The 23411-nt window shown below is 45.6% G+C and overlaps 1 protein-coding gene across 1 annotated transcript in view; it reads left to right on the top strand.

Annotated features, from left to right (window-relative positions):
• Positions 1 to 23411, top strand: part of LOC136577423 (scavenger receptor cysteine-rich type 1 protein M130-like) — a 169094-nt gene that overhangs the window by 130292 nt on the left and 15391 nt on the right. Inside the window, exon 3 of the mRNA XM_066577318.1 lies at positions 22886 to 23200. Within this exon, the coding sequence (XP_066433415.1) occupies positions 22886 to 23200 (315 nt within the window). The remainder of the gene's footprint in view (positions 1 to 22885; positions 23201 to 23411) is intronic.

The raw sequence follows: 23411 nt of genomic DNA, 5'->3' as shown, positions 1-23411 counted from the left end.
ATACACATACATGTGCACAGACGCACACTATTATTCAAATACATACGCGCACAGAAGCACACAGAAGCACACTATTATACACACACATGCGCACAGACGCACACTATTATACACACACACATGCGCACAGACGCACACTATTATACACATACATGCGTACAGATGCACACTATTATACACATATGCACACAGACTCACACTGTTATACACATATGCACACAGACACACACTATTATACACATACATGAGCACAGACGACAACTATTATACACATACATGTGCACAGACGCACACTATTATTCAAATATAGGCGCACAGGCACACACTTATATACAAATGCAGGCGCACAGACGCACACTATTATACACATGCATGCGCGCAGATGCACACTATTATACACATGCCTGCACAGATGCACACTATTATACACAAATGCGCACAGAAGGGACAAAAGGTTTCAGCAGCGACTTATGGAATACCCTGTGAACCCTCCATGTGGCTGGCAACCCCAGCTCGTAGGCGAGTGGGTTTACCACACGTGTGATGGCAAACGGCCCCATGTAACGTGGCGCCAGCTTCAAGGACGGGACCCGCAATTTGAGATTTTTAGAAGACAGGTATACCTTCTGTCCCACCCTGTAAGGTTCAGACACAGACAGACTCTTCCCACTGCGCGACTGCATACGGGCCCCCGCTGCCTCCAAGTTTCTCTGCACCTCTTTCCATACTCCCCGAAGCGTATCTGTGGCGTCATCCGCTGCCGGACAGAGCGACGGAGTGGGGATTGCTGTAAGGAAGCGAGGATGCTGACCGTATACACTAAAAAATGGAGACACCCCAGTAGAAGAACAAAGGCGGTTGTTTAGTGCAAACTCTGCCAACGGCAGGAACTCTGCCCACTGGTAAGCCTTTTCGCTGGCAAACAACCGTAAATAGTCTTGGTTCTTCCGCTCAGTCTGACCATTGGTCTGCGGGTGGAACGCTGACGAGAAGGAAAGCGACGTTCCCAGGTTTCTGCAGAAGGCACGCCAAAACTGCGACACAAACTGAACCCCGCGATCAGATACAATATTTTGGGGAACCCCATGTAGGCGAATTATTTCCTTTACAAAAATCGTGGCAAATTCTTTTGCCGAGGGTAGCTTTTTTAACGCCACAAAATGTGCCATCTTTGAGAACCGGTCGACCACCACTAAGATAGTGGTGCACTTCTGGGATTCTGGTAGGTCAGTGATGAAATCTACTGATAAGTGAGACCAGGGACTGGAAGGAACCGGTAGTGGTCTCAGAGGACCCTCCGGAGGACGCCGCCGACTCTTATTGCGAGCACAGACCGAGCAACCCCTCACAAAGTTGCGGATCTCCTGAGACATGCCTGGCCACCAGAAGTATCGGGAGCAAAGCTCCAGGGTCCCCTGGAACCCTGGATGCCCGGCGAGAGCCGACGAGTGGGACTCATCCATGACTCTAGGGCGTAGGGTCTCTGGCACAAACCATCTGCCCTCCGGCACCCCTGACGGAGCGTCCTGCTGAGCATCCTGTAGTTGAGGGACGAAGTTAGACTCTAACACTGCCACCACCACGCCGGGGGCTAAGATATTCTCGGGAGTCATGGTCCCACTGTCTGGAACCCCGAAACTCCGTGACAGGGCGTCCGCCTTCACGTTCTTCTCTCCGGGGATATATGTCACGACGAAGTTAAACCTGGCGAAGAACAACGCCCACCTGGCTTGACGAGCTGTGAGTCTTTTAGCATTGGCGAGATATACCAGATTCTTGTGATCAGTATATACGGTAATTGGGTGTCTAGCACCCTCAAGATGGTGTCGCCACTCTTCCAGAGCCCATTTGATAGCCAACAATTCACGGTTACCCACGTCGTAGTTGCGCTCTGCTGAATTGAACTTTCGCAAAAAGAACGCACATGGGCTATAGCCAGACCTCCCACTGACTTCCTGCGACAATACTGCTCCTGTCCCCACTTCCGACGCGTCTACCTCAATAAAAAAGGGTAGTCGTGCGTCCGGCTGTATTAGCACCGGGGCAGTCGTGAATGCCTTTTTTAGACGGCTTAAGGCCTCAAGGGCTGCAGGCGACCACTTACCCAAGTCAGCCCCCTTCTTAGTCAGGTCGGTCAGAGGTTGAGCAATAACTGAGTAATTTCTAATGAATTTGCGGTAGAAATTTGCAAAACCTAAGAACCGCTGGAGAGCCTTGAGGTTGTCGGGTCTGACCCATTGGGAGATTGCTGCTACTTTATCAGACTCCATCTGAATCTCTGTGGGGGAAATTACATAACCAAGGAAGGATACTTGTTTAGAGCCAAATGTACATTTCTCTAATTTGACAAAAAGTTGATACTCGCGCAAACGGGTCAGGACCAACCTCAGGTGCCGCACATGTGAATCCCAGTCAGGCGAGTACACCAGGATGTCGTCCAGATAAATGACCAGAAATACCCCCAGGAAGTCGTGGAAGACTGCGTTCATAAAACCCTGAAACACAGCGGGGGCATTACAGAGTCCAAAAGGCATGACCAGACATTCAAAATGTCCTAACGGGGTGTTGAACGCTGTCTTCCATTCATCTCCCTCTCTGATGCGAATTAAATTGTAAGCCCCCCTTAAGTCCAGTTTGGAGAACCAGTGAGCCCCTACCACCTGATTCAACAAGTCAGGAATTAGGGGCAAGGAGCACTGGTTCTTCACCGTGATTTTATTCAAGGCCCGATAATCCACACAAGGCCTTAGTGTCCCGTCCTTCTTCTCTACAAAGAAGAGACCTGCCCCGGCAGGGGACCTGGACGGCCGGATATGTCGGTTGGCCAGAGCTTCCGAGACATAGGACTTGAGGGCTTCATGCTCACGACCTGACAGATTGAAAATGGCTCCCTTAGGGATGGGACCGTCGGGAATCAGGTCGATACCACAGTCCCACTCCCTATGAGGGGGCAGAGCCTTAGACAGTCATTTGGAGAATACATCCTGAAAGTCTGACAAATACTCCGGAATGAGCACCGTATCTGCGGAGCACACAGCTATGGTAGACAGGTGATTGTGACACGATGACCCCCAATGAGTCAATTCCCGGGTGGACCAATCAAATTGGGGGTTGTGCAGTGCCAACCAGGGCATACCAAGCACCACATCAACCGACATTTTTTCCATAACCAAGAAAGACAGTTCTTCCGAGTGGAGGACCCCCACCGTGAACTGTAATCTTGGGGTCCTCCATCGTACCAAGCCTGTAGAGAGAGGGGTAGCATCAATGCTGGTAAAATGAATTGGCGTCTTCAACGCCACAAATTCCGCCATCAGAGAACGGACAAAACCCAGACTTATCAAGTTAGCGGCTGCTCCGGAATCAATAAACGCCCGCCCTGATCGGGAAAAATCCCAGAATCTAACATGACACGGTACCAAAAGTTTAGGAAGTACCTGAAGTCCTAGGCGATCCTCCCTGCAATCGCCTAGGACTCGGAGTTTTCCGCCGGTTCCGGCTGCGGGCGTTGAGACCTCAGTGGGCAGGTTATCACCCGATGTCCAGCTTTCCCGCAGTAGAGGCAGAGACGATGCAACAAACGGATCCGGCGTCGCTCTTTGGGGTCCAGCGGGTCCACCTCCATCGGCTCGGGCGCAGAGACTGGTAAGGAGGAGGAGGGACAAGGGCCACTGACCTCCCTGACTCTACGGGTCTGCCTGTCCTGCTTCCTAGACCTGAGCCTCCTATCTGCTCTCACCGCTAGCTCCATAGCCTCCCTTAAGGACCCGGGAACGGGATGGGAAATTAACAGGTCTTTAACTGCGTCCGAGAGGCCCTGCAGAAAAACGTCCTTCAGCGCGCTATCGTTCCATGTCGTATCCCCCGCATAGCGTCTGAAGTTGGAGCAATAATCCTCCACACACGACAACCCCTGCCGCAGCACCAACAACCGCGAAACCGCCAACCCCGCTCGGTCCGGTTCGTCGAAGATACCCCCGAGTTCCTGAAAAAAGGAGTCCACGGACTGCAGGCAGGAGGAACCCTCGGGGATGGAGAAAGCCCATGTCTGTGCCGAGCCCCGCAGCAGGGACATTATCAGCCCGACCCTCTGAGCCTCCGACCCGGAAGAACGGGGACGCATGCGAAAAAACAGGCGACACGCCTGTCGGAAAACAAAAAAACTTGTTCCTCTCCCCAGAAAACACCTCGGGAAGAGGGCACTTGGGTTCGGGGCTGGTTGAGGCGTCCGACCCCTGCGACACCCCCGGCTGTTCCTGGGCCACCATGCGGGCGGATAAATCCTGGATCACAGGCACCAGGGCCTGCAGCTGGTTCGTGAGGGAACTGATCGCCTCCATGACAAAAACGGTTTTAAAGGGCCAGTTATTATGTTACGGCACTCTGCCCCCCGAGCGCCAGTTGGGGTGCCCTGATCTCCTGCACCCCACTGTCCCTGCCTACTTGCCTCGGCCCTGGCTAACCCCAGGCGGACAACTGGGCGGCAGTCCGTGCGCTGGCTAGGGACCTGGCGACTACCTGGATGGAACTACTAACAGGGGACAGAGTGCCGACAGAAGAGGCAGGTGTATCAGACCAACAAAACTACTAGGTGAATCAAGGCTGGAGGTGTAGCTCACAGGCAAACGAAAGGATACTGACAAGCAACTAGGACAGACTAGAATAGACCTGACTAGAGGCTAGCAGAACCAATAACTGGCAGTGAGTTCAGGTCACTGCCAGCCTTTTAACTAAAAGCCTCCGCCCAGGGGCGGAGAGTGGGAGGAGCCGACTCTCCCACTGTTGCATAAGGGAGGTGGATGAGAGCAGGCGGCACCCTACGGGCGGACACGCCCACGCCGCAGCACGCTGGCTGCTCCACGCTGCTGCACACTGGCTGCTCCACGCCGCCGGGAGATCCCTGACAGCACAGCTCCGGGACGCCGAAGCCGAGCTCGAAGCGGCACGCGCCGGCCGCGGGACCCAGCGCCGCCCTGCATGGTAACACATATGCACACACACGCACACTATGATACATATATGCACACAGATCCACACTATTATACACATATGCACACAGACACACACTTTTATACACATACGCGCACAGACGCACACTATTATACACATACATGAGCACAGACGACAACTATTATACACATACATGTGCACAGACGCACACTATTATTCAAATATAGGCGCACAGGCACACACTTATATACAAATGCAGGCGCACAGACGCACACTATTATACACATGCATGCGCGCAGATGCACACTATTATACACATATGCACACAGACTCACACTGTTATACACATATGCACACAGACACACACTATTATACACATACATGAGCACAGACGACAACTATTATACACATACATGTGCACAGACGCACACTATTATTCAAATACATACGCGCACAGAAGCACACAGAAGCACACTATTATACACACACACATGCGCACAGACGCACACTATTATACACACACACATGCGCACAGACGCACACTATTATACACATACATGCGTACAGATGCACACTATTATACACATATGCACACAGACTCACACTGTTATACACATATGCACATAGACACACACTATTATACACATACATGAGCACAGACGACAACTATTATACACATACATGTGCACAGACGCACACTATTATTCAAATATAGGCGCACAGGCACACACTTATATACAAATGCAGGCGCACAGACGCACACTATTATACACATGCATGCGCGCAGATGCACACTATTATACACATGCCTGCACAGATGCACACTATTATACACATACGCACACAGACGCACACTATTATACACATATGCACACAGATGCACACTACTAAACACATACATGCGCACAGATGCACACTATTATACACATACATGCACACAGACGCACCCTATTATACACATACAGGCACACAGGCGCACCCTTTTATACACATATGCACACACACGCACACTATGATACACATATGCACACAGACACACACTATTATACACAAATGCACAGACGCACACTATTATATACATATGCACACAGACGCACACTCTTATGCACATACTCGCACAGATGCACACTATTATACACATACGCACATAGGCACACACTATTATACACACACATGCGCACAGACGCACACAATGATACACATACATGCGTACAGACGCACACTATTGTACCCATATGCACAAAGACTCACACTATTATACACATACATGCGCACAGACGACGACTATTATACACATACATGTGCACAGACGCACACTATTATTCAAATACAGGCGCACAGACACACACTTATATACAAATGCAGTCGCACAGACGCACACTATTGTACACATACATGCGCACAGACGCACACTATTATACACATACTCGCACAGACGCACACTATTATACACATATGCACACATACACACACTATTATAAACATATGCACACAGACGCACACTATTAAACACATACGCACACAGACGCACACTATTATACACATACGCACACTATTATACACATATGCACACAGACGCACACTATCATACACACATGCACACAGACGCAAACTATTATACACATATGCACACAGATGCACACTACTAAACACATACATGCGCACAGACGCACACTTTAATACACATACATGTGCACAGACGCACACTATTATTCAAATATAGGCGCACAGGCACACACTTATATACAAATGCAGGCGCACAGACGCACACTATTATACACATGCATGCGCGCAGATGCACACTATTATACACATGCCTGCACAGATGCACACTATTATACACATACGCACACAGACGCACACTATAATACACATATGCACACAGATGCACACTACTAAACACATACATGCGCACAGATGCACACTATTATACACATACATGCACACAGACGCACCCTATTATACACATACAGGCACACAGGCGCACCCTTTTATACACATATGCACACACACGCACACTATGATACACATATGCACACAGACACACACTATTATACACAAATGCACAGACGCACACTATTATATACATATGCACACAGACGCACACTCTTATGCACATACTCGCACAGATGCACACTATTATACACATACGCACATAGGCACACACTATTATACACACACATGCGCACAGACGCACACAATGATACACATACATGCGTACAGACGCACACTATTGTACCCATATGCACAAAGACTCACACTATTATACACATACATGCGCACAGACGACGACTATTATACACATACATGTGCACAGACGCACACTATTATTCAAATACAGGCGCACAGACACACACTTATATACAAATGCAGTCGCACAGACGCACACTATTATACACATACATGCGCACAGACGCACACTATTATACACATACGCGCACAGACGCACACTATTATACACATATGCACACAGACACACACTATTATACACATATGCACACAGACGCACACTATTAAACACATACGCACACAGACGCACACTATTATACACATACGCACACTATTATACACATATGCACACAGACGCACACTATCATACACACATGCACACAGACGCAAACTATTATACACATATGCACACAGATGCACACTACTAAACACATACATGCGCACAGACGCACACTATTATACACATACATGCGCACAGACGCACACTATTATACACATACACGCACAGTTGCACACTCTTATACACATACGCGCACAGACGCACCCTATTATACACATACAGGCACACAGGCGCACCCTTTTATACACATATGCACACACACGCACACTATGATACATATATGCACACAGATCCACACTATTATACACATATGCACACAGACACACACTTTTATACACATACGCGCACAGACGCACACTCTTATACACATACGCGCACAGATGCACAGTATTATACACATATGCACGCAGACGCACACTATAATATACATATGCATACAGACACACACTATTATACACACATGCACAGACGCACACTATTATACACATACATGAGCACAGACGACAACTATTATACACATACATGTGCACAGACGACAACTATTATACACATACATGTGCACAGACGCACACTATTATTCAAATATAGGCGCACAGGCACACACTTATATACAAATGCAGGCGCACAGACGCACACTATTATACACATGCATGCGCGCAGATGCACACTATTATACACATACGCGCACAGATGCACACTATTATACACAAATGCGCACAGATGCACACTATTATACACATACGCACACAGACGCACACTATTTTACACATATGCACACAGATGCACACTACTAAACACATACATGCGCACAGACGCACACTATTATACACATACATGCACACAGACGCACACTATTATACACATACACGCACAGATGCACACTCTTATACACATACATGCACACAAACGCAACCTATTATACACATACAGGCACACAGGCGCACCCTTTTATACACATATGCACACACACGCACACTATGATACATATATGCACACAGATCCACACTATTATACACATATGCACACAGACACACACTTTTATACACATACGCGCACAGACGCACACTCTTATACACATACGCGCACAGATGCACAGTATTATACACATATGCACGCAGACGCACACTATAATATACATATGCACACAGACACACACTATTATACACACATGCACAGACGCACACTATTATATACATATGCACACAGACGCACAATCTTATGCACATACTCGCACAGATGCACACTATTATACACACACATGCGCTCAGACGCACACTATGATACACATACATGCGTACAGACGCACACTATTATACACATACATGCGCACAGACGACGACTATTATACACATACATGTGCTCAGACGCCCACTATTATTCAAATACAGGCGCACAAGCACACACTTATATACAAATGCAGGCGCACAGACGCACACCATTATTAACATACGCGCACAGACGCACACTATTATACACATACGCACACAGACACACACTATTATACACATACGCACACAGACGCACACTATTATACACATACGCACACTATTATACACATACGCACACAGACGCACACTATTATACACACATGCATACAGACGCAAACTATTATACACATATGCACACAGATGCACACTACTAAACACATACATGCGCACACACGCTCACTATTATGCACATACATGCGCACAGGCGCACACTATTATACACGTACATGCGCACAGACGCACATTATTATACACATACGCGCACAGACGCACACTATTATACACATACGCGCACAGACGCACACTATTATACACATACGCGCACAGACGCACACTATTATACACATACGCACACAGACGCACACTATTATACACATATGCACACAGACGCACACTTTTATACACATATGCACACAGACGCACACTCTTATACACATACGCGCACAGATGCACACTCTTATACACATACGCGCACAGATGCACACTATTATACACATATGCACGCAGACGCACACTATTATACACATATATGCACAGACACACACTATTATATACATACGCACACAGATGCACACTATTATATACATACGCACACAGACGCACACTATTATACACATATGCACACAGACGCACACTATTATACAAAAACGCACAAAGACGCACACTATTATACACACATGCACACAGACGCAAACTATTATACACATATGCACACAGATGCACACTACCTTCACATACATGCGCACAGACGCACACTATTATACACATACATGCGCACAGACGCACACTATTATACACATACATGCGCACAGACGCACACTATTATACACATACATGCGCACAGACGCACACTATTATACACATACGCGCATAGACGCACACTGTTATACACATACATGCACACAGACGCAGACTATTATACACATTCGCGTACAGACGCACCCTATTATACACACACATGCACACAGACGCAAACTATTATACACATATGCACACAGATGCACACTACCTTCACATACATGCGCACAGACGCACACTATTATACACATACATGCGCACAGACGCACACTATTATGCACATACATGCGCACAGGCGCACACTATTATACACGTACATGCGCACAGACGCACATTATTATACACATACGCGCACAGACGCACACTATTATACACATACGCGCACAGACGCACACTATTATACACATACATGCACACAGACGCACACTATTATACACATACAGGCACACAGGCGCACCCTATTATACACATACAGGCACACAGGCGCACCCTTTTATACACATATGCACACACACGCACACTATGATACATATATGCACACAGATCCACACTATTATACACATATGCACACAGACACACACTTTTATACACATACGCGCACAGACGCACACTCTTATACACATACGCGCACAGATGCCCACTGTTATACACATACGCGCACAGATGCACAGTATTATACACATATGCACGCAGACGCACACTATAATACACATATGCACACAGACACACACTATTATACACATATGCACACAGACACACACTTTTATACACATACGCGCACAGACGCACACTCTTATACACATATGCGCACAGATGCCCACTGTTATACACATACGCGCACAGACGCACACTATTATATACATATGCACACAGACGCACACTCTTATGCACATACTCGCACAGATGCACACTATTATACACATACGCACACAGACACACACTATTATACACATACATGCACACATGCGCACAGTATAATACACATACACGCACCGATACACACTATTATACACATACATGCACACAGACGCACACTAATATACACATACGCGCACAGATGCACACCATTATATACTCACATGCACACTATTATACACATGCAGGCGCGCAGATGCACACTATTAAACACATACATGCGGACAGACGCACACTCTTATACACATGCATGTGCACAGACGCACACTATCATACACATACGCGCACAGACGCACACTATTATACACACACACATGCACACAGACGCACACTATTATACACACACACATGCGCAGAGACGCACACTATTATACACATACATGCGTTCAGACGCACACTATTATACACACATGCACACAGACTCACACTGTTATACACATATGCACACAGACACACACTATTATACACATACATGCGCACAGAGGACAACTATTATACACATACATGTGCACAGACGCACACTATTATTCAAATACAGGCGCACAGACACACACTTATATACAAATGCAGGCGCACATACGCACACTATTATACACATACATGCGCACAGACGCACACTATTATACACATACGCGCACAGACGCACACTATTATACACATACGCGCACAGACGCACACTATTATACACATACGCACACAGACGCACACTATTATACACATATGCACACAGACGCACACTTTTATACACATATGCACACAGACGCACACTCTTATACACATACGCGCACAGATGCACACTCTTATACACATACGCGCACAGATGCACACTATTATACACATATGCACGCAGACGCACACTATTATACACATATATGCACAGACACACACTATTATATACATACGCACACAGATGCACACTATTATATACATACGCACACAGACGCACACTATTATACACATATGCACACAGACGCACACTATTATACAAAAACGCACAAAGACGCACACTATTATACACACATGCACACAGACGCAAACTATTATACACATATGCACACAGATGCACACTACCTTCACATACATGCGCACAGACGCACACTATTATACACATACATGCGCACAGACGCACACTATTATACACATACATGCGCACAAACGCACACTATTATACACATACATGCGCACAGACGCACACTATTATACACATACATGCACACAGACGCAGACTATTATACACATTCGCGTACAGACGCACCCTATTATACACACACATGCACACAGACGCAAACTATTATACACATATGCACACAGATGCACACTACCTTCACATACATGCGCACAGACGCACACTATTATACACATACATGCGCACAGACGCACACTATTATGCACATACATGCGCACAGCCGCACACTATTATACACGTACATGCGCACAGACGCACATTATTATACACATACGCGCACAGACGCACACTATTATACACATACGCGCACAGACGCACACTATTATACACATACATGCACACAGACGCACACTATTATACACATACAGGCACACAGGCGCACCCTTTTATACACATATGCACACACACGCACACTATGATACATATATGCACACAGATCCACACTATTATACACATATGCACACAGACACACACTTTTATACACATACGCGCACAGACGCACACTCATACACATACGCGCACAGATGCCCACTGTTATACACATACGCGCACAGATGCACAGTATTATACACATATGTACGCAGATGCACACTATAATACACATATGCACACAGACACACACTATTATACACATATGCACACAGACACACACTTTTATACACATACGCGCACAGACGCACACTCTTATACACATACGCGCACAGATGCCCACTGTTATACACATACGCGCACAGACGCACACTATTATATACATATGCACACAGACGCACACTCTTATGCACATACTCGCACAGATGCACACTATTATACACATACGCACACAGACACACACTATTATACACATACATGCACACAGGCGCACAGTATAATACACATACACGCACCGATACACACTATTATACACATACATGCACACAGACGCACACTAATATACACATACGCGCACAGATGCACACCATTATATACTCACATGCACACTATTATACACATGCAGGCGCGCAGATGCACACTATTAAACACATACATGCGGACAGACGCACACTCTTATACACATGCATGTGCACAGACGCACAGTATCATACACATACGCGCACAGACGCACACTATTATACACACACACATCACACAGACGCACACTATCATACACACACACATGCGCAGAGACGCACACTATTATACACATACATGCGTTCAGACGCACACTATTATACACACATGCACACAGACTCACACTGTTATACACATATGCACACAGACACACACTATTATACACATACATGCGCACAGAGGACAACTATTATACACATACATGTGCACAGACGCACACTATTATTCAAATACAGGCGCACAGACACACACTTATATACAAATGCAGGCGCACATACGCACACTATTATACACATACATGCGCACAGACGTACACTATTATACACATACGCGCACAGACGCACACTATTATACACATACGCGCACAGACGCACACTATTATACACATACGCACACAGACGCACACTATTATACACATATGCACACAGACGCACACTTTTATACACATATGCACACAGACGCACACTCTTATACACATACGCGCACATATGCACACTCTTATACACATACGCGCACAGATGCACACTATTATACACATATGCACGCAGACGCACACTATTATACACATATATGCACAGACACACACTATTATATACATACGCACACAGATGCACACTATTATATACATACGCACACAGACGCACACTATTATACACATATGCACACAGACGCACACTATTATACAAAAACGCACAAAGACGCACACTATTATACACACATGCACACAGACGCAAACTATTATACACATATGCACACAGATGCACACTACCTTCACATACATGCGCACAGACGCACACTATTATACACATACATGCGCACAGACGCACACTATTATACACATACGCGCATAGACGCACACTGTTATACACATACATGCACACAGACGCAGACTATTATACACATTCGCGTACAGACGCACCCTATTATACACATACAGGCACACAGGCGCACCCTTTTATACACATATGCACACACGCACACTATGATACATATATGCACACAGATGCACACTATTATAAAAATATGCACACAGACGCACACTTTTATACACATACGCACACAAACGCACACTCTTATACACATACACTAATTATACATCCATGCAAAACTTACACTTATTTTATTATTTGACCTCTGCGAGTGCATAGGACCTTCACAGGCATTGATATTTTCCCATCTAGAAGGTCTGGGAACAAAATGAAAAACATCGAATCTTGTAGAGCAAAAAATTCTCTTCCAAATAGAACAAAAATGAAAAATAAAAAAATGGAGTACATTCCGATTTTCGCCTGTGAAAAAGGGAAAAATTTGCAAAAAAGTGTTTTTTGCCATTTTTGACTCCTTGTATCTTAAGAGCTATGCATCCTTTTGGGTCCATAATGGGAATAATGAGAAACATTTCTATTGAGTGCACATTGATAAATTCAGAGCTGAGTTGGATTGCATTGATTAGGAGTTATTACTGCTTAAAATATGAGCTTTATTTTGCGCGATAGAATTTTTCAGCTACTTTGACATGCAATGGTGGCAGAATGATGATAAGAGTGGCAGTCTGAGTAGCTTAGCTGGATTCAGCACCAAAAGTTCTCCTAGTGTGTGAAGTTTCATTGCTCTAGAGTCATTAGAACTGGCTTGGCAATGGATTGAAATCGCCACTTTTTTCAGGTTGCGCGCTGTAATCACATGACAACCCCCTAGAGTAAGACCTGTAGCTCGTGAACCAAACTTTGAAGCCTAATATTCTGGCTATCTTAGTTTAGGGTCAGGGTCTACCTTTGTGCAAAGTTTCATTGAAATCTGAGATGGTCGACCGGGAGCGTTGGTTGAACTGACACGGAATGACCCAGGAGGAACATGTCACGGAGGATGCCGACGTTGCGATCCAATGGACGTCATCAGTCACATGACTATCACGTGACGATGTACTAATATTCTCGCGATATCTCAGTAAGAACAAGTGCGCATGCGCACTCACGAACCAACCTATTAGCAATGCAGCAACATGCGCTGTCTAGATATAGACCATCAGTGCAGGTGCATGAAGAGCCAAGATAGCACTGCCTGAAGCGCACTACGGTCTAGCGCCACCATCGACATCATAATATCACTTTACCAGCATTGAATAAAAAACTTTCAGACATTGTTCCGATACTTTAAATAGTAATTATTAAATGATAACCTGTATCTTAGGGACTGCAGCAGGTAAGGGAGTTGAAAAACAGATGAAATACGGGCACTCAGGTACTAGAGAGTAAATAAAATGCCTATGATGGGGCATAATGTGATACAGCAAACAGGTACGTATCCATCAATAGTGAGATTAACATATTTTATGATATAATCGAGTGCAATAGAGTCTAAGCCTACATGGGTGGTTGTAAAAATATATTATGAGAATATGGAACTGCACAGAGCTAGAGATCAAAAGAGAGCAGTGATGGTTGTATGGCAGGAGGGAATTTAAATGATGTTCTAGATGAAAGGAACAAAGGAGAGGCATTCATTAAGTCCCTTTGGAGCAGAGGACTCCAGATGATAAATCTAAGCCGCCTCTTTTTGTAGGAGTTTGCGGTCAATGTTGCCTCTCCGTCCTGATGGTCTTAGGACTTCAATGCCCCTAAAGGTAACCAATTCTGGATTGTTGTCATGTACATCTCGCATATGAGTAGCCAAACTTGTTGGTTCCTTACGGCTGATGTTGCCCACATGGGCTAGTACCCATCTTCGTAGTTGTTGAGCAGTTTTTCCCACATAATCCTTGGGGCAGGGGCAGGTAGCAATGTAGACCACATTTGTAGACCTACAGTTGATATAGTCCCTGATGGTATATGTTTTTCCAGTTGATGGGCTTTTGAAGGTGACAGTTTTTTCAATAAATTGGCAAGCCTTACATCCATGACAGGAAAAGGAACCTTCTAGCTACAGGGAAAAAAAAAAAAAAAAACAGTATACATCACCTAAAAAGTGATGTGAGCCTGGCTGCATCATCTCCCTGGTCCCAACACTGTTTCTCTTCATTATCTTCTGGCCGGGATTGAAAAATCCCCCCTCCTGAAAGCACTTGCCGTGATTGGCTGACGTTTAGCCAATCACAGCCAGGACTTGATGAACCAGACACAGCCATTCATTGGCCAAAGTGTTAGCCAATTACAGCCAGCGCCTCCAGGAGGAAGGGATTTATCAATCCCCGGCCAAAAGAGAGGAAGATGATCTGTGTCGGGGACCCAAGAAGAAGCTGCTGTGGAGCCACGGACAGCGCTTCTAGGTGATATATACTTTTTTTTTTCTTCAGCTACGGCTTATTTTCAGAGTAGGGCTTATATTTCAAGCACCCCACGCTTTCCCCCAAAAATCCTTGCATGTGGTGCTACAAAGTTGTGTGAGTTTGTAGCACCACATGCAACTTAGTACCACTACAAAGTTGCGGTATCCTTGCAAGAAACCGCAGCGATATTGCAAGGGCCTGCATAAACTGTATTCATGCATGGAGATTAGAGTTGAAAGTTATATTTCTTAAAGAGAAGGTATTTCACAATGTTTCATTAAGAAGTAAACTTCATACTTCCAGCTCGCCACACTTTGACAGACTGTCCAAACTTTACCTATCTTCATTTTTTTTACACAACTTTTCATGATATCAGTTGTAGAGAATTTTGTGCTATCAGGTGAAAATATCTTCTATGCTAACAAAGGAGTAAGGTTTTTCACATAGGACCCTTTGGTTGATGGGTCACTGACAGGTAGCATTCATAAAGTCCTTGAAAGTCCATTTAAAAAATAGCCATTTTTTCCAGTGTCCATAAAAAAATTGTGTCTGATTTTTTTTTTTTTGAAGTGAGAGGAGCTTTTGAAAGTTATTGTAATTTTCATTTTACATTTCAGAGTAATTGCTGCTCCGGTGTTCATATCAGTTTTCCGGGTTACTGGCATGTATCTCTTATAATCTTTTTGGATTATTGTGTTTTTTCAATCTGTCCATAAATATTTTGTGGATATGTTGTCCAAAAAAAAGTAATGTTGTCAGCCCTGCATCTGCTGGATGTGTAATGTTTTTGTTTAACATGTTACACCATAGACCTCAGCATATGTCACTATGTCTTGCCTAGAGAGAATTTAAAGGGGGTTTTGGCACTTTTTAATATTGATGACCTATTCTTGGGATGGGTCATCAGTAACAGATCATTGGAGATTGGCCCCTTGGGATCCCTGCTAATCAGCTGATTCCACGGTCCGCTGTCAGTTCATGGTGGCTGGGCATCTACATCAGTGGTCAGGACCAGAGGATCAGCTTCACTTCTATTGGTTTCAATAGAATGAAGACGTATATAACACTTCCAGCCCTGACCACGTGTCACGTCTCAGTCAGCACATGGTTAATTGTTTGCCAGCACACCTAGTTTGTGTAGGTTCAATCCAGATTAGCCAAGGTTCTCAGCTCCTGTGCTTTCTAGTCTAGGTACATTAGTCCTGCTAGTGTCAGAGAGGTGTGGCTGGTGATTGACATTTCTGTCAGCCAATTGGCTTCTCCCTATAAGATCCAGCTCTTGCTGCCTGGGAGTTGCCAATTAATTTCCAGTATTCCCTGAGCAGTCAGCCTGCTCAGAGCTGCTATGTGTCTGGCTCTGGTACTTTGGTTTGTTCCCTGTTTGTATCTATTGTTTGTCTGTACTTTATTTCTGTCCACTGTACCCAATGTGTTCAGGGTGCCCTGGTAGGGATTTGTAGTGGCCTAGGTACAAGTGTGGGTCCGCACCTGTCGAAAGCGATCGACCTGCCAATAGGGCAGGGCTCACTCCCGGGGTAGGGGTTTGCAGGGAAAGGATTTCCCTTAGTTTATTTTTCATTTATGTTGCACGGTCGAGATAAACAGGCCTTTACCCTCCTGCAGAGGTGCATTCTGTCTGTTCTGCATCTAGCCGCCTGTACCAGCACTTTCCCGCGTCCGTTTTGGCTGCCCCCTGTACCCTGTTCATGTTGGCAGTCCAGGATGAACATGCCACCACCGATATAGATGTCCTGCCCAGTTGCACAGACTGCAGGCCAGAGAATTTTATAATTTTGTATTTTAATGTTTTCACTTCAACTTAGTTGTAATTATTCACTTTACTTTATTTGTGCTTTGTGCTACACACCGCTTCTTTTGTAATATAATTTTACTTTTTTGGTAGGAGTATTTATTAATTTTAGACATGAGCGAGTACCAAAATGCTTGGGTGCTGGTTACTCGAGTCGAACTTTTTGTAATGCTCGAGAGCTCGTTTCGAGTAACGAACCCCATTGAAGTCAATGCGAGACTCAAGCATTTTTCAAGCTGACCGATGCTCCGCATAGGGGAGGTTCTGTGAAACACCTGAAAACATCAGAAAGTCATGAAAACACCACAGAAATGGATAGGGAACAGCAGGGGCAACATACATGGGTGCATCTGAGGCTCCCAGGTCACACTATTAAGCCAAATTGGTGGCAATAGCCTGGCGGACACCCCCTCCCCCCCAACAAATTTACTTGGGACAGACCATAAGCAGCAAGGCACACGCGCTGGCACATCTTAGCTAAGTATCACACTAGCTGCAATCAAGGCCAATCACCACCTGTGGGTGACACCACTGCCTCTTCTCTTGGGTTACATGCTGGCATTGCTGCCCAACCCCCTGCGCGAGCCTGCATCCACAGTGCACACAAAATTTTCCTTGCGCAGCGTTCAGCTTCCCTCATGCCACATGCTGGCTTGATAGCCACACCACTCTCATGTCTATTTATAAGCTCGTCTTGGATGAGGAGGAACCGAAGACACACACTGCAGAGGGTTGGAAGGGCTGGCAGCGACCCTCTTTAAAAGTATGGGCAATAGCCCACAATGGTGATGAAAATTGATGATAAATTGACGTATGATCATAAATCCAATCCCATGCCACCTCCATCACAAAATTGTCAGGAGCTGCAAACGTGGGCATAAAGGGGACTCAGATGCCAGTACTTCTACACATCTCTGCAATGCTGCAGAGCTTACTAACACCAAAGATTGGTTTGAAGCAGGAGGTGTTGCAAAAGTAGCCACCACAGGTATACAGTGACCCTGTGAAAGTCTCATTAGATTAGTTACACTTCCTGTGAATGCTCCAATCCAGTATCTCGGATAACTGTGGTAATTTGTAACACAAGAAATAATACATGCCGACCATCGCTGATCCCCAGACCCTATGGAGGAGGAGAAGGGGGAATAATAAGCCCGAGAAACTGTGACCGATGTAGGACCTGCAATACTCTGTGTGGGAAGCACATGAGCGCGCCCAAGGTCAGACTCGGTCCCAGCCTCCATCTGGTTGACGCAATGTGCCATTAGTTACGGTTCCTTTCATCGCTCCAAAGACTGTATGAACCACAAAGAGGTTCCACAGTTCAAACCTGGCACAGTTGCACCAAAGCCTCGGCCTCTGCCCACATCCTCAGCAATCATGGGCATAAAGCAGACTCGGATGCTAGTACTGCTGCGAACGTCTCATTAAATCAGTTACAGTGGCTTTCATCGCTCCAAAACTGGATGAACCATGAAGAAGTTACACAGGCTAAACCAGGCACAGTTGCATCCCTCCCAGGACCTCAGGCTCTGCCCACACCCTCAGAAATCATGGGCATAAAGCAGACTCGGATGCTAGTATTGCTGTGAACGTCTCATTAATTCAGTTGCGCTTCTTTTGATTAGTCCAAACCAGTGTGTCAGATAACTGTGGTAACACGAGCAAATAGATGTCAACCAGTGCTGATCCCCAGACCCCAAGCAGGAGGGGGAGGTGGCATAATAAGCCCGAGAAACTGTGACCAAGGTAGGACACGCAATCCTCTGTGTGGGAAGCATGTGAGCAGGCCCAGGGTCAGGCTCGGTCCCAGCCTCCACCTTGTGTGACCCAAGGTGCTGTGAGTTACATAGCTATGGGAAACCCATGTGTACCCACACAATTCATTCTGTGTATTTGCCAGATGGCTGAACACCATGCTGGGAAACCTTTGTGCACCCACAGCATAGGTGAGCCCATGAAACCCAAGGACAGTATTAAACATGAGGAAAAGAGAGTGCACAAACATGGCAGAGTTTCACCCAGCCCAGGACTTCGGCCTCTGCCCACACTTCTGCCCAATTCATTTTGTGTATGTGTCAGATAGCTAAACAACGCAATAAGAAAGCCGTTGTGCACACGCAGTATAGTCGAACCCCTAAAACATTTCTGTAGCAATAGTATAGGCGAACCCTGGAAAACCATTTCTGTGGCACGTGTATAAGCGAAACCCTGAAACATTTCTGTAGCAATAGTATGGGCGAATCCCGGAAAAACGACAAACTCTTCAGGTGGGTGAGAATCCGTTTTTTCCGATGCAGGGCAGGGACCCGAGAACAGTACCTGGGAGTCTACCTGCTCAGAATCTGTCATTTTCCTGGAGTGACGAGGCTGGGAGGAAGTTCCAAGCACAGTTCCTAGCCCAGTAGGAGTGGACTGCGTGGAAAACTGTTTGATATGTTGCTGGACTCGTTATCCGCAATCCACGACAGACCCTGATCGCACTGCTGTGCTTGTAATAAAGGTCTACCACACGGACCCGCAAAATGTAAGATGAAGCTGGGGAGCGGTGCTCTCCTAATCCCTCAGCAGCCGACTCTGATTCACCCTGCCCAGGACCTCAGCCTCTGCCCACACCCTCACTTGGACACCCACGTGAACGTCCACATCCTCGACCCTTACTCCTACTCCTCATCATGTCAGATAAAGGATAGAGCAGGGCACAAATAAATTAACCCACTGTATAGCGCTGCGAACTGGGGCTAATTCACCGCACACAGATACTTGTAGATAAGAGAGGCTGTATGGAGTGCCAGAAAAAATTAACCCAGTGGATAGTGCTGATAACTGCAGCTACTTCACCGCACACAGACAATGGTAGATGTGAGATACTCTGCAGAGCCCCAGGAAAAAGTAACCCACAGTTAAGCATTGAGAATTACGGCTAGCTCACCACACACAGCGAATGGCAGGTGTGAGATACTCTGCAGAGCTCCAGGAAAAATTAACCCACTGTTTAGCGCTGAAAATTATGGCTAATTCACCGCACACAGTAAATGGAAGATGTGAGATGCTCTACACTGGCCCAGCCAGCAATTAACTGGCTGTTTAGTGATGAAAACTATGGTTAATTCACCGCACACAGAGAATGGTAGATGTGAAATGCTCTGCACAGGCCTAGATGCTTGAAAAAAAATTGGTGCACTACTGCTTCTGGCCAGCCAAAAAAGTAATGCACACAATGAGGAGTAGCCCTAAGAAGGACCGTTGGGTTCTTGAAGACAGGATCCTACTCTAACACTTTCCCTATCTCAGCAGCAGCTCTTTTCTTAGTGCAGGCGGCACTAGTTTAAGTACTCGGCGGTCACCTGATTCCACCAGCCACTCACTGCTGTAGACGTGCACAGGGCTGGCATGTTACAGCAGGAAGTGGTAATGCCTTCCCTGCATGTTTAGTGGCTAAAAATTGGCGCTAAACATGCAGGGAAGGAAATGAAATTGACTTGAGTACCGCGTGGTGCTCGACTCCAGAAGCAAGCATCTCGAGTGACCTAATACTCGAACGATCATCCAGCTCAGACGAGTGTGCTCACTCATCTCTAATAAATTTATGATTTTTACCTTAAAATTGTAATACATTAGATTAGCTCTATATTGTAAACAAGTAACCCCCTCACTGCCACATATAACCTCCAACTAGTATGTATGAGCCATTTATTGGACAATGAATATATTGCAGAAGGCAAAGAAACTGATCAGTAAACGGTCACAATCCCTACTGACTATTAGATGTAGTGGTTACATTATCAGGATCAGCTATGATTTTGGCTGCTGCCCTGAGAAGGTACAGTAGATGTAAATGACATCCTGGGTCAGTGCTATCACTTAGTCATATATTTAAGGCACTTGTCACTAATAGCTTGCTTCCAATATGAAATGTAATGCAGTATGACCTCCAATCTTTTCCATCAGAACAATAGTAAATGATCTCTAAAAATGCTGACATTAGGGCAGCTTCAGATATCCGTAAGTACATATACACTTGGGACAGCGCAACTTGTTCACATCAGCACGGGACACATCTATGCCATGATTTATTAGTCTGTGCAGCTTAATCCCCGATGTTTCAAATTTCTTGAGAAATCACACAGTATTCTGTGCAAGCTCGCGGGTGTTGTCATTTGCGCACCCCCTATAGATTCCTATGGGGTCTTGGGTGCACAAATGCACACTAAGGGCGAGCACCCACTGGCGTTTTTTTACCTGCGTTTTGCGTTTTGCGTTTTTCCTGCACAGGCATAGAGATAACATGTGTTCCTGTCCACTGGCGTTTTTTTGCGTTGCGTTTTTAACATAGGAACTGTCAGTTGCATATGTGTCCTTATTTTTCTCCATGGAAATTAATGGAAAAGCCGCGAAAACGCCGCGAAAAACGCCGCGAAAAACGCGCGGAAAAATCGCGGGAAACGCGGCAAAAACGCAAACGCGTTTGCGTTTCCCGCGGAAAACGCAAACGCCAGTGGGTGCTCGCGCTTAATAGAGCATATCATGTTTTATTTTGCAAGTGGAAAAAAGATCTGTGAGAATGAACCGGTTGAAATCAATGGTGTCTTAAGCTGCCCTTATTATTATACCCCATACAGATTAGTTCTGCACTCGCATCCGATTTAGAACACTTATTATACCTTACTGGTACATCCAGACTGTAGGATGCTGTGGCTTTTATTGCTACAGAACAGACACATTTACTCTAATGACTGATTTACTTGATGATTTTGTATTTTTTCACAATATGTTTTCATTCCTTGATGGTTTTTAGGCTTATTTAACAGCTATAGACTTGTGAACGGTAGTGATCGCTGCTCTGGGAGAGTGGAGGTATTATATGAAAGACAATGGATGGTGTTGTGCAGTTCTCATTGGAGTCTACAAGAGGCTAATGTGCTCTGCAGGCAAATAAAATGTGGAGTTGCTGGGTCCGTTCCAGGTGGAGGGCATTTTGGGAAATATTATGTTACCACCACATACAGATTTCATTGTTCAGGTACAGAATACCACCTGGGGGACTGCAATATAACTGCACTTGGAAACAGTGAATGTCCATCCTGGGATACTGCTGGTGTTATATGTACAGGTAAGATTCATTCAACAGTGTTTAAAAATGTTGGGCTTTTAGAGAGTCTGCTTGGATTTAACATTGATGGACTAGTAAGTCGGAGAAGCTGCAGAACCAAACAAAGAACAAGACCAGGGTAGGTGCTCAGTAAGAGAGCCACTGGGATTAATACCGAATGGGGGAAAGGCTTGGTGGCAACGTTGCCTCCTCCCATAGAATGCAGGAGTGC

The sequence above is a fragment of the Eleutherodactylus coqui genome, chromosome 8 (genome assembly GCF_035609145.1).
Source record: "Eleutherodactylus coqui strain aEleCoq1 chromosome 8, aEleCoq1.hap1, whole genome shotgun sequence".
Lineage (NCBI taxonomy): Eukaryota > Metazoa > Chordata > Amphibia > Anura > Eleutherodactylidae > Eleutherodactylus > Eleutherodactylus coqui.
The sequence above is the reverse complement of the archived record's forward strand: the minus strand, read 5'-3'. Positions and strand labels throughout refer to the sequence as shown.